Source organism: Parambassis ranga, chromosome 12 (assembly GCF_900634625.1).
Source record: "Parambassis ranga chromosome 12, fParRan2.1, whole genome shotgun sequence".
NCBI lineage: Eukaryota > Metazoa > Chordata > Actinopteri > Ambassidae > Parambassis > Parambassis ranga.
In genome coordinates this window covers 10,856,693-10,871,748 of record NC_041032.1, presented here as the reverse complement: position 1 = coordinate 10,871,748, position 15,056 = coordinate 10,856,693, and the positions used below count along the sequence as shown (strand labels likewise).

The window sequence follows — 15,056 nt, the reverse complement described above, 5'->3', positions numbered from 1 at the left end:
TCCGTCGAATGCAAGTTTGGAGCAGTTTACAGCTAATTTGCATTTGCCACAAGCAAGCATGACAGATTTATATGCAGTGTTGCTTGAGTTACAACACTTGAGGGGGCTAGAGTTATAATTAGAAATACCCCAAAGAACTTGATAATTTTCTTTGTATCACTTAAAACTAATGAGTTACATTAACAATGACTTGTACACTTGACACATTTTGAAGCTAGAGGGATAGCATGCTAACTTTATTTCTTTATTTTGTTTATACTTTCAATATTTTTTGATTTATACAGATTTTAATCAAGGACCTGGATATTATAGATACACATATTGGAGAGAAATGAATTACTTTTGGTTCCATAATCCCTCCAAAGTGACTTACAGGAACACTGTGGCCACATGTAATACGATATGAACTAGGCAGGGGAAAAAAAAAGTCCTCTGAGAGCTTCCAATAGCAGGCTTGGAGATTTTCTGAAGAGCAAGTCTCTTTATTTCTATGCAGCCATAAATAGCAAGTCATTAAGAAAAAAGGCAGGTGATGGGCAGATTAGGAAGACTCAGTAGAGGAGATGTGTAATGAAGACAGTTGAAGCTTACAGTATTCTTCCCTGTCCCGCTCACCCATCTCATTGCCTTCATCCCTTGTTTTCCTTATCTCACATAGCTTCAAACAACCTTTATTTTAATTCTTCGTTGTCTTTCAAACAGACATTTAGCATAATGCGAGGTTGGGTTTCAGAGAATATGTGTGTCTCTCAGTGCAGTTTGAAAAATAGAAGTGAGAACTCCCATGACAGGTTACAGAAATCATGGAGTTAATGAGAGCTCCATATGCTGTGATAATTTTAATGAAGTTGGTGAAAAGTAGTTTTATTGCAGACTGAAACAGTCAATACACATCCATGATATCTGATGCATTTGATTTCTCCATTCTCAAAGGGCTGCAGCGCGAAAGCTTATGCTGATTAAGGCTAGAGATGGAGGCTTATTTGGTTTGTGAGTGGAAATATAATATATGCATATAACATATGTAACAGTATAATATTTACTGAGCACTGATAAGAGATTCCTAAATTGCATTCAAATGTGAAAGGAATTTCTTCATTATTTTAACATTATGATTTGCTGATAATACACCGTGATCCAGAATATTATTGTGTAATTACTTCTCTATGAGAATATTTTCATTGCTTTGTCCTCTTGTATGAGCTGACCTTTGATTCCCATAATAACTGCTGAACGTCTGTGTATTCATGAAATTATCGGTCCTAATGAGACTTTTAATTGGTGTTTTATAAAATAAATGTGCATTAGAAAGGTCAGCCATATAGATGTGTAGGCCGAAGTGTGGGCCGTATCCAACCTAATAACACATAAGCCATATCATCAATTGTAAATAAAACATGCCGTGTGTTGTTTGCTGCTAATTAAAGTGGGTTATAAAAGTAAGAAACATTTCTGGACTCATATTGTCTTGAAAACACGTAAACAGATTTGATGCTTAAGTTAAAAAAATTGGTGGAAGTACTTGGCTAACAGTAAAGACGGTCTCTTATAGGCTTCATTTTAATATGAAAAGACAGCAGCAGTATAATTGAATCCTAACACACACACATGCAGGCACACACAGTCAGTAGACTCCTACACACACATCTGATGTACTCCGGCTGCACTGTACTGTATGTATGTCACTGAGATATTTTTTTTGAAAAACAAAGAAGTTTGCTTAGATGGGAGAAACTTCTCAACATTTGGGGCTTGGGGAGTAGTGCATGTATACTTTTAGTTGCCAACAGAAAACACAGAAACAGGGGAAACTTGGGATCTCATGTGCATCATCTCTTATTTACTTGGTTAGATGATTTTCTTGATGACAGATGACAATTAGAGAGGATGTTCCAGATCCGTGGTTTCTGACTGTGTGCTGTGATACAGTCTAGGCCCAGCGGGATTCCACTGTTGTGTTCTGCTTAATAATCCAAATCCTCTAAGTCCCCCTCGGCCCACTTCAGTCCTTTGATTGCTCCTTGTATTTTTATTACGTTATACTCCATTTTCATAATCTGGCGCACAGCTCTCTTTACGGCATGTGCCGGAGAGAAGGAAAAGACAGAGCCTAACAAGTACTGCACACAGCTCTCCTAAGGTCATTCAGATTACAAGGGTCAGTCTCTAATCCATAAAGCTGGGTATGTCTGGTCTTAATTTTGGAAAATAATTCGTGGAGGAAAAATGACTGCTCGGGCAAACTGGCTGCGGCAAGCTGTTTATTCACATGATTTGTATGGTGCCACTAATAGAAATGTGCCTGAGCCTGCTTGTGCAATCACCCCCTGTGCCACCTGGGAAAAAATGTCTGTGGGTGACAGAGGACAGATATTCACTTTGCTCAGTCACCATGGATCATGCACAACCTTTTTTCAAGGTGGTAATTCATTTAGTGATAAGCACAACAAAAAAAGGGAGGAAAAACAGCACTGTCAGCAGCCATCAAGATGGCAGAGTGTGATTAGCAAGTCTAGTTCTGTGATCAATCTGCTTACTCACGTTTCCCATGAAGTGCTTGTAAGGACTACCAAAGCTGTCAAAATCTAAAATTAAATTAAATAAGTAAGCTAATTATTAAATAAGTTAGTAAGCAAAAAAAAAAGAAGAATAATATATTTATTTAGCCTTTATTTATTTCTGACTGGCACATTTGGTCTTTCCATACTGGTAAATTTGTAGTGATATAGGTCAGTGGTCCCCAACCACCGGGCCGGGGACCGGTACCGGTCCGTGGGTCATTTGGTACCGGGCCGCACAGAAAGACTGAGCAAAAAATATATTATTCATTATCTGAGTCTGAAAGCTGTTTCATTTATAAATCGATCAGATCCATCCGCCTGTGCCTTTAAGCACCTGCCCAGACGCTTGTCTCGGTCACGGGATACGGCCCCAAAATTAAGCCCACAAGCAGCAAAAATGAATAAAAAACAAACGTCTTTGGAGAGCTTCTTCGGAAAGGGAAAAAGGCCGAGGAGACAGAAGAAGAGGAGCCTGCCCCTTCAAAGAAAAAGAAACCTGCATTTAAAAGACTATATCAGGAGTCCTATTTAAAATACGGATTTATTGCAACAGGTGATTCTCACACACCAAGTCCGCTCTGAGTGATATGTGGCGACAGACTCGCAAATGAAACGAAGCCTTCAAAACTGCGAGACCGAGCACCCTGCATTAAAAGACAAGCCATGGAAGAAAACGTGAACAAGAACGACTGAAGCAATTAATGACGGCCAAAACAAAATTACGGAGTGGACTGGACATAAGAAACACACTTCGGGTGTCATGTCTCCCATTATCCCCAGATGGGACCGCCTCATTGCATAATGGACAGAGAAAGCAGATGGTGGTAGTGTGGAAATGTAAACATATACAATAATTTACATTTTTTCTGCAATTAATGGGTTTAATTTAATACACACAAACAGATAAAACACTGATGCTCCTAATAATCATTTCTAGCTTGCAGGCCATCGATGTGTTAAACCGTTCCCCAACTGTGAAAGTGATTAAGAAACACACATCTATTATAGCTCCGTCATGTGTTCTGAGATTTAGATTTATTCTAGAGCTTATTGATTGAATGCTAACATTTTATAGTGCTCTGAGACAGTCTGTCCCTGCCTGCCCCTCCCAGCAGCCCGATGCCAAGGGTAAGATATACATCTGTCTAATTTCTTGCTTGTCAGCCCACCATCTGGTACAGTATCAACATTAAAGATAGGAAAAATGGTATCACACTGTCAATCACACACACATGTGCACACACTCTGTCTAGAATTAAAGTTACTGGGGGCATATGGTAGAAATTAGTTTGTTTATTTGTTTGTTTGTTAATGTAAGGAAAGGGGTTAATATAAATGTGTGAATATTTACAGCCTCCTTCAAAGATTAGCTGACATTATGTTGAAGGATTATCATCTTGCTTTCATCTTTACTAAAAGCTCTTTACTATATCATCAGTAGTCCAAAAATACCGTGCAAAAGGGATATAGAATAGCATAAATAACTTTAAATTACTTTTTTATTTAACATAAAATATCAAACATATACATAACACATTAGGAACAGACCGGGAGACGCTTTTACAGTTCCAGTTCTAACACATGATCATGTCCTCACATCCTATCTTCAAATATTTCTTCCTCCTTTTAAAAGGAGATAGCATAAACAGCATATATCAATGGGTACATACATTTTCTGCCAATCGTGCTACCACCAAGTGTAAAAAAAGGTTGCTGTGGCTTCAACCAAGAAGCTGTAATTGGTTTCTTTGGTATTTAGAGCAGATTTCTCAGTAAGGAAGTCAAGTTCCCACCTGTGACACTATCTGGGATTATACCCAGTATGTACAATAGTAGCTCCAAAGTGATGTCAATACCCAAAATATGTTTTATTTACTTAAATATTAAATATTCTTCCAAAAATCTATGATCTTTGGGCAGTCCCAGAATATATGAGTAAAGTCCCCCACCACCCTACTAACACCTCCAACACATTTCAGAAGTATTACTGTACTTTGAGTTGATAGGTGGAGTCATGACTGAATTTAAGCATAAGAGAGACTCACTATTTTGGATTTAGACATAGTTTACAAGGCACACACTTCATCAGGTTATCTCACAGCCATTGTTGACGTACTGTCCTCACAGTAGATTGTTGTCAGGTAATCCAGCTGCTTCCCAATATGGATCCCAATAATCCATCACCGGCATCACACATACATTGGTCATATATTTAATTGCTGTCTGTAAGTATCAGTGTTCAGTAAAGGAAAAAAAACACCTGGGGGTCTTGGTGAGATCCAGGTTTTCTCCCCCTTATTCTCCTACATTGAGTACTTTCTCATTCTCTTTTTCTCTTGCACCCAAACGTACAATTAGAACCTCCTAGAAGACGACTGGGAGCCTCTAGGAGGCTTTTCTGTCTTCACGCTCTTTTCAAGTAAAACCTCTTTGAGGTCTCATGTGTAGACTATATATTTTAAAGCAGGCTCTTCACATCTGAATAGCATCATTATTTCGTTTGATGGTGGTTTGTGGTGGGCAGGTAGAACCACTGCTAAAGTGTCAGTGTTTTGTTTGAGACAAAGCATCATGTAGGACCAAAAAAAAATAGCCAGTAATATTTTACCCTTACTATGAAATGTTAAACTCTAAAAGAAATAAGTTCAGTGTGTCTGTGGCTGCTACATTCAGAATGCTGTGTATAGAGGTGTTTTTTAATGCAGTTGCTGCTCTTTTTAAGCATTGCATCAGTTAGTTCTAACATTGCTGCTGGGGTAGGAAAATAGTTGGATGGTTATTCCTTCTGTCCGTCTGTACCAGTGGATGACAGGGTGTAAATACACTGCAGTGCAGTTAGCACAGCTACCGTTGTTACTGGCTGGTCGGTCTTGTGATTTCTCCTTTTACAGATTATTGTAAAGGAAATACATCAAACCAGAGTTCTGAGTGAAACGCAGGCCACCTGCAGAGCGAGTGTTAACTACATGCAAGAGACGTTTAACACACACACACACACACACATATGCAGGTTTCATTTGACTCCTAATTTTCTTTCAGGTGACAGAGACACGGACGGGACCGCTGGGATGCAGCAGCTATGACAATCTGGACTCTGTTAGCTCAATCCTCCTGCAGAGCCCCGAGAGCAAGCTTCATCTGCAAGGTAAACAAATCAACTATATCCGCATGCTTTCCCCAGGATGTCTGGGTATCACAGGGCAGCAGGGTCAAACTCTCTAGTCACACATGAAACACTCCACAAGGTGGACTAGGGGAAGGGTTTTGTGGCCTCTGAAGAATTGAATGTCAATGCGTTTTTTAATTGGGGCTGGAATTGGGATAGATTTGCTCCTCAGCCTCCTCCGGGGATTGCAGTACAATTTTCTGGTTATAGATGTCTGCTCATGTTCTAATGTGATTGTGTTCTTAAGTCTCTCTTAAAGCCTTGATCAAAGACGGGCCTAAATTCAAAACAGTTGCTTCAACTATGCAAACTACTCAGTGCAAGGAGCAGAAACAAGTCCTCTGCGTGCAGGTGCAGTGTATAATAAGGCAATTAAAACAGAGTGCAGAGGCACTGTCATTGTTATCAATGACAAAACCAGACAGAGCTTTCTAATATCTCGACACTGAGTGACATTTTTAATGCAACATATGAATAAATATACTATACTATAGCTATAGATTAATTGTTATTTATATCTTTCTCACCTATCCTTCAATTCCATGATGTGGGAAGACAGAAGTTAAGCGCTGACTTCTCCTCAGTGGATACAAATAGTTATCTTATATGTTGGCACAAGTAATAATTAGCCCAAGAAAGGAAATCAGGAGCAGTGACAGTCACCCTGGGGAAAACAAATGATGACAGACTATTATCTGTGGCCAAGTGTTTAAGATGAGTGATTGCTTCTTTGATTTATTTAAGTTTATGCAGGTTATTAAAACTTCTTTGAGAATCACAGAAGCTTATTTTCAATCCGCACACCGCCTCACCCCATTTCTCCTCTGAAGAGATCATTACTCGTCCTCTAAAATGAGAGAACTAAGTGGTTTGTCAAAGAAACACTTTTAAGTCCTCCTCTGCCACTTACTCAAAGCACTCTATAGGTTTTGGAAAAAAAAAGCTTTATTGTCAGGCATCAAATGTATTAGCCTCGTGCTTTGAAGACTGTTTTGTCACCCAATTGATAGATGACAGGCCTGGAAAAGATTCTTTCTTTTGGCTTGATAATAGAAAAGGAAAGCTTTGCTGACTGGTTTCTAGCTTAGGCTTTTGTGTTAAGCCAAATTATAATGACGTGTGTTTGTGATTTGCGTGTGGTCGAACGGTGAGGAGGGAGGAAGGGAGGGTGGGTGTGTGTGGAGAATTTGCTTGAAAAATGTATTCTTTTAAGAGCAATTATTGTTTCTGCCTTGAATTAGAAAGACAGCTGATGGTGTAACTTCTTCAATAATCACAGTGCTCTTCAAAGTGATGGCCCTTCACACAGCTTGTGAAGAGGCATGTAGTCACTAGAGAGCTTTTAAGGTCTCTGTGCCTCCAATATATTTCTAACGAGATCCAATCATTTAATTCATCCTACAGTTTTCATTCTGTCATGAACGCAACAGTCTGTTTTCATCCGTCAGTGCAACACACACACACACACACAGTCACCCTCACATCAAACAGATGTGTGCTCTAGTGTACTCAGAGGTTAACATTTTCATTCACACAGCCTTGAATAATGTGATTTGTCCAACTCAAGTGTTTATTATAAGGCTGCTGTGTATTATTTTTGATCAATAAAGGGGTTTACTTATAAATGCATAAGGCTGTCTGCGGGCGATTTTTTTTTTCTTCTCAAACACACGAAAAATAACACAGAGGTGGTCTTAATGTATTTATCAGCAATCTCTGCATCTAGCTATGTGAAAACACTCCACAGTTTAAAGATTTCTGAGGGTGTATGTTGTGTGACTGGATTATTTCTTATGGATAACACACTGCTTTGATAAACCCATTTTCGTAGCTACAAAACACAGCAATAAATTGTACAATTCAGCCTGCTCAGAATTATTATTATTATTAGATTTCTATTGTGAAAAGTTGTAAAACTGGAAAAGTCATTGTGGTTTTTGTACAAGTAGAAAGTATTAGCATCAATCTTTGTTAGACTTTAGACAGATGCTTTCTTGCAGTCTATGAAAACAGTTCTGTGTGGGGTAAGGAGAATTTTAACAGTGTGGATGGCCACCTAAACACAGCTGCTGCTCTTTTGTAGTGCTGAATTATTACAGACAACAGTAGCCTATAGGGTGTCTAACCACAACAGCTGTAGCTTTCTCACTGCCCATTGTCACTAGTTTAGTTGACTGTTAGTTCCTCCCTTTCCAGTAAACAGCCAGGATGGCCATTACTGAGGTTGAACAGTACCACCCAGGTACTTCCAGTGCACTGCATGTTTCCTTGTCAGTGTGAAGTACAAGTGCACAAGAAGGCAATTCAAAACACAGCCATTGTGTTTCATATAGCTGCCTCTGCTATGGAGAAATAGTGGTGATTTAACTGTTGTCGCTGACGGGAGCATGGGACCAGATGTGTGTTGTGTGTGTTGTTCATAGACAAACAATACATTTAGTTGTTTGTTTTGGAGGACTTGTTGGTCAGTCCTTATGGATAACACTCACCATTGTGGAGGGCACATGAAAAATAAACAAGCGGAACACACTCAGCAGCAATAGCCTTCAGCTCTCAACATGGACACCGAGTAATGTATTGTTAATGCTGTTGTCGAGTTATGCATTATTATGTACCCTTTTTCGGTTAATGCATCCTACAAATAATAAGCAAGTGCTATAAAATATGTGGGCTACATTAGCTAGGAAGATAATGGATACAAAGAAGTGTTACACTGATCGCTGTTTACTTTTTTTTTATTTTACTATAGTCAGCCGACATGTATTTACATGACCTCAAGGACTGTATAAGCACCCAATACTGGCCTTGGCCTCCTCTACCAGTGAAGACTAAGTCTATTCTGTCAGCACCTACCTCATGGTGGAGAGCTTTTACAGAAATGAGAAGTGCTGTGACCATGACTGGCCATGACTGATGCCAACCCCCCAACCAGCCCCTCATAAACTCAATGATAATGTATGTGTGGTGATAGATTCTTTTAACCCTTCACCACTAATAAGGATGCCATAGTTGTGTGGCTGCCCACTGCACATAGAATTCCTGGAACCAAGAGGGTGCAATTGCCATTATGATGTGCCACCACTTAAAGTGATGAAATATTTAGTAAACAAATGCTTCATAAGATTTTATTACACAAAGTGTCTTCTCACCAGCATGTATTTATTTTAATGTTTTATAAGTACTTAGAAAAATTAAATATGTAGAAATGTGCAAATTAAAAGGTGAGCCAACTGTAAACCTCAATAGTGGCACCAAAAGCAGCTTGGTAGCCTTTTAGTTACACATAACACAGCTAGATCCTCTAACAGACTGTACTGTATGCTTTGACTGGCCTTTTCACACTGTGGCCAAAAAAATAACAGCTTTCACAGCGCTGTTCTCTTTGGACAATACGCCGTAAATGGACTTCACAGACCACCCCTTGAGGAGGATGACATTGGCTGGTCCCAGTGCTACGCTCATAAGCACTAGCAGCTCTCAGCACATCTAATGAACTCCCACCATGTGTCTCATTTAAAAATGCCCATTGACCTTTTAACAGACAATTAGCTAAAATCCTAACTTTTGGCATTTAAACTGTGGGGAGGAGTCATACCCGGCCAATGTTGGAAGATCACAGACCACTGCCAGCACAGTCTAATAGCAAAATATGCACATCATGCATGGAAAACAGATTTTACTGTCATCAGTGAACACAATATTTACTTTATAGACAAAGGATGGGATTTTGATAATGTGGTGCCTATAAACGGCCTCATACTGAATTTAAGTCCAATAAATGAAGAATCAAATGGACGAGAGCAGAGCTGCACATGTTAAATTTGATGCAGTCTCATTTTACATGATAAAAATAACCTGACATATTCTTTGTATGTAATTGTAAAACAGGTGTTTCAGATTGTTAAGCTGACAAGGACATTAGCATGCAAGCGCAGGAGTCATTGTGAATGTTATTAAGGCTTTAACATCCATATGTCCAAATTACCTTATTCAAACCTGAAAATTGCTTTATTACATTTAGTATGCCAGTCTGGGTGACTGTGCTTCTTCTTTGCACTTCATACCACCTTTTGTTTGCTATTGCTCATTCTGAACAAACAAAGCCAACTGCTTGTTTTTCCAGGGTACCTTTTCAGAGGGCTTGCCCATGCTCTGTCAAAATGTGTCAGATGTGCTGCTGTGACACCTCTCCCATTCACACAGCAGTCAATTCGGTGGCGTGACTACCTCTGCTGCCAGTTTAAAGGCACAGCAACAATGCCCCGACCAATCCATTTCCACACTTCTGACATACAGGTCAGAAAGTGTGAGACCAAATGCAGTCCCACACAGTATAATGGTAACTGTAACATTTTGTTAAAAATGTTTTTTTCATTTCAATTGTCCTGCATATTAGTATTCTTAGAGGTACCGTTTAGTTTATAGGCTCGTGGTTTGTAGCAATATGCCAATCAGATGATTTGTGCTTTTGATTCCAGGCAGTAAAAAAAATATTGATTCACAAACTTTGCCTCTAAGCTGTAGAAGTGCCTCTGACCCTCTTGCTCTGGAATGGTCAAACAAATCAGTGTGAAATAATTTGTGCGAAGGTTTCAGATTCCACTTGAAAACAGCAAAATATATTTTAGCTTCAAGCCTGAATGTGCACCCAAACCAAAGGAGGTCTGTGGATGCTCTATCAACCTAATGCACACTAAAAGGTTCACAGGAGCAGACAGAAGCGTGTAAGATTTGCCGGGCTCTCTACTACTAATAAGGCAGAGTAAGGTTTGCAGGGCCCACTGATTTGGAAAGCCTGATTTGACATGATTCAGGTTTTTTTATGTGACTTTATTATAACAGAATCCTATTTCTGTTTTTCAGATGTGTATAGCCTCCCACACTATAGGAGCAATTTTGTTAGTGCTTTTACTATTAGGTTTCTCATCTTAGCTTTCTCTTTAGAACATTTTTACTGCGTTGCTTCATCTTTTAGTCAGCTTATTTGTCTTAAATGCTCCATTTCTTCTTTTTTTCTTTAACCATTGTTTTTGTGGACAGTGTAACCAATGTTTATGTTTTGCACATTTTGAATACTAATACGCCAATTTTGATTATTTTGGACCCATCAGACCCACAAAAATGTGTAAAACTGATGTCGCCTCCTCTCCAGCTTATGAAATTGAATAGACTAGAATGAAAAAAAGAGAAAAACAACATAATCTAGAGCAGTTATTTTAATTGCTTATGAATTAAATAAAGGTATCGTATTAGTATGCAGAACCACATGAGTTATAACAAGGATGCAGTAATAGAAAACCCACTCTATTTCGTTCCTCTAATTAAACTTTTAATCATTCTTTTTTCAGCCCCCTTTTTCCTGGTTTTATTTTTATTTTTTCACTCCAGACCTCAGCACTTTTTATCTACCTTGAGGCGTACATGCAACAGCAAAAGTTTGTCAGAAAATTTTTTTTTTTTTGAAGAAACCGATTACAAACCTGTGATCAAACATTTTTTTTTACTGCTCTGCTGATTGCTTTGGTGGGATTAGGTTCAGAACACTCTGAGACAGCTTTCCATTTCAAATTAACAAGCAAGAAATAAGCAAGCTAGTGAATTTAGCTGTGGTCAAAAATTTTCCAGAAGACACTTCAGACTGTCTTTTTCCGAAGAACTGATTTTTCAAAAGGCGATGTTTTCATCCTTTCCTCCTCCTCCTCCTCCTCCTCCTCCTCCTCCTCCTCCTCACCCCTGTGGTCTGCTCTCTGTGAGCTGGTGGGGCTGTGAGCCACAGATAACACATTGCGAATATGACACTCCCTGGATATTCCCTTTGCTTTCACTTTAGATTTAGATTAGAATGTTGCAGTTGAATCTGACATTAAGGGAGTTATACCTATCAAAGCCTAAACTCGGTTTCCTCTCTTCTCTCCCATAGGTTTGCTTTGTAAAATAGTGTTGCAAATAAACCTGGCGCCTTTGCATTTTTTCCCTCTCTTTCTTTCTGAAATCTAAATCTGAATTTAAAATTCATGCATGACCTCACATAGCTTTTATGTGGTAAATATGAAACTGTTCCTATAACTATGGAGGTCCTATAGTGTCTTATGTAATATATAAGGTCCTATAGAACATTATATATGTGATATGTTCTTGGCAGTCAGTTACAGCGTCATAAACAGAAAAAACAGAAAACAGCAAAGGCTATAAAGGTAGTAACTAAACAGTAACAATGTCAATAAGTGCTTGTAAAATCTCTTGGTCACCATGTTAGCTAAGAACATGCCATTGAAGCTTGCTACAGATGAGAGAAATTTGCCTTATGACATGTTAACGTCATTTTTAATCCAAATCATGATCCATTCCTGTGCTGAGGCTGAATAATCTTGCTGGTTTCCCATCCCTCCTGCCTCCTCAGCTTGGACTCTTTGGCCTTGGTGGTTAAAAAAGACACACAAATGACAATAAATGTCATTTTGGAAATCATTGGCTTCTCATTCTGCTAAGCCTTTTATGTGCGAGACGTGCCATGACTACTTGTGGACATGCAAAATGAATTTATTGATCCTTTAGACCCAATACACTAATGACATCTTATAATCGTCCCGTTTTACGTTACTAATTACAAAGTTGTATAAAGACAAACCACGTATTTGTTGCAAAAGCCATAAATGTTCTTAATGTGGATTTTAATGGATCTTGAGATTAATTGGAACATTTTTTTTGAGCTCTGGTTTGTTTATTCTCTTAAATTCAATCTGAATAAAGTCCCGCACTGTTTAGTTTTACTACAGTGGGGATTTGAATACACTTTTATTCTCCCACATTAATTTGTTCTTTATTTGTTTGTCCTCTCTCCAGGCTAAAGCTTAGAAAACCCGATGATATTGGTTTTGGCTGGATTCTCACTTTCTGCCTCCTCTGCGACGTAGAAGTAAAAATAGATTATTGAGGAATGAGAATTAAATGAAAGAGCGAATTAGCACATTGTAGTTAATTGGTCATGATTTTCATGGATTGCTTGAGTTCTTATACGAAGTATGTTTCAGGTAGAAAGTAGTCCTTTTTCCTTTTGTTTTATCACCCTTCCTGCCTTCTGGTAATACTTATTATTGATTACTTTTGAATTGGTGGAGTTTTAAAACAGCAAAACAGCAGGAGCTTTGAGTGTATTAGGCAGAATATTGTTTTTGTAATTTGATATCCAACACAAACACACAAAACATGTAGCAGGGTTGGAAAATTGCAAATTGGTTACATATATTAACTGTGCCAAACAGAGATAAAGGGCCCTGAAACCTCCACAAGCCATTACCTTGCAAGGACCCAATCACCTCCAATATGGCTGTCATAAATTAGCACCAAAACAAAGGCAAACTAATTTGCTTCTTTCAATCCCCACTGCATGCTTTTCTCTTTTCCCTTTCTCCAGTTTCCTCAAGAGCCTATCTTGGAAGAGCCATGAGCCTATCTTGGAAGATTTATGAATATGTTAGAATAGCCTGAGCCAACAGTTTTCAAAGTGGTGAAGTGAAAATAAATTAAACTGGCCCTGTAGGCGAGTCGTGCAGAGAGTGATGAATTAGATACTCATTGCTCTGTTGCTCGATGCTTGTCCCTCCTTTCAAGTTAAAATGCTGCAAACATTATGGGAAAGACAAACAAACATACAAATCAATTAAGTTTTTTTTTTATGACGGACTTGTTGAGAAATTGATTTGGTGACTAAAGTATATCAGTAAACACAGTGTCCTTGGTTACCAGAGGATAATTTACTGAAGAAAAATATTTGATGCAAAACATGGAGAGCAAATGTTGGTTGAGCACAACAGTAAACCCACAGAGGCATTTTCATCATCTCCTCTCCAACTCGGTTGCTCTCTCTCTCTTTTTTGCTCTGCCCCTTTTTTTGCACACACAAAACATATTCTCACATGCATTTCTGAAACCTGGACTCACAACCACACTAACAATATCATTTGATGACACTTAAAATCACAGGATAACTTAGGCATAATCCTCTTTATCAGAAATATTGTATTTAAATACCCCTCAGATGCACCCATGCACTGGTCTGAGGCAACTCTTTCCTTTATGAAAACATGCATCTTTTTTGCCTGGAGAGAACTGACAACACTGGATAATTTCAAAGATGGATGGCGGCAGACATTTTTTCACTTCTCTCTAACATGCTGAAACCCCAATACCTGATGAAATCTTTCCATGTTGACCTGAAGGTCGGCACTGAATTGGTAGTGGTCAATCAAGAGTGAGTTTCCATTTGGGTCAGCATGACCATAAATCTTTTTTTCCCTTCTGCTAGCTACAGGCTGCCATTTCTGCAAGATGGCTTTCCAGTAACTTATGTTTTTCACTGTTGGACAGACTGTGTCTCATCAATTGATTGGGAGCTCCTTTTGGTTTATGTTTCTTTTGTGTGTGGAAGGGCTTTGCAGCATTCAAACCTCAGTTATAGAAGTAGTTCTAAGAACACTTTGATACATGTTTACATCTTTCAAACCACAAAGGTTTCTTGGTGAGGCATGAAAAATGGGAATGCATGGATTTTTGCTAATATTACCCAAACATCCAACTCATTGTTGACTGTTGCTAATACTGATATATGCACATGATTGTAGAACACACCGAGTCTTCCCTGTAGTGGATCTAATCTGTATACTGTGGGCTGGAATTCATTAGTTTAGTGGTCCTTTTGAGTCAGGTTTGGTCAGGTTTAGGGAAAGCTTATCATCTGGGACAAAACCCCTTTTTACAATGTTAAAAACACACTTGTTCAACAAAATTTACTTTTTTTCTGTACACTGGCGACAAAGCCCTCCTGTGTAGGATATTTCACGTGCACCTTTTCCACATGACCACAGAAGGGTGCTTATTATATGCTAAATCTTTCTTTAAAATTAAAACTCCCTTCTGTCATTTCATCTGGTAAAATGACAGAAGAGTCAGAAACTATACATGGTGCAATGTTTGTATTAATACAGTAAACACTAGCTTAAGTTAAACTTGAAAGTTCCTTTACAATAGTGCATTGTTAGCAATGTGTAATATAAAACAACTAATGTGTAATCTATTTATAAAAAGATTAACATTATATCAGTGTTTTCTGGATGTTTGCTGTCATTTCTGTGATAAATCTAGGCTTTTGATCTCAGATGTGTACACAGCACATCGTGACACTTTGAGGGCAGTTGTATCCTTTATAGCTGAAATGGAAATGTCAGAGCTTGTCATATGTCTCTCCTCCCCCCTCTCTAGGGTTCTTGTAAAACATGTGATTTCTGCAAGAGCCAGAGAGGGCTGTGCATGTAGGCGCGTACATGAGCGCA

General features: G+C 38.6%; 1 protein-coding gene across 1 annotated transcript in view; it reads left to right on the top strand.

Moving 5' to 3' along the window:
• Nucleotides 1-15,056, top strand: part of brinp1 (bone morphogenetic protein/retinoic acid inducible neural-specific 1) — a 96,289-nt gene that overhangs the window by 66,702 nt on the left and 14,531 nt on the right. Inside the window, exon 5 of the mRNA XM_028418438.1 lies at nucleotides 5,601-5,706. Coding sequence (XP_028274239.1) covers nucleotides 5,601-5,706 — 106 coding nt within the window. The remainder of the gene's footprint in view (nucleotides 1-5,600; nucleotides 5,707-15,056) is intronic.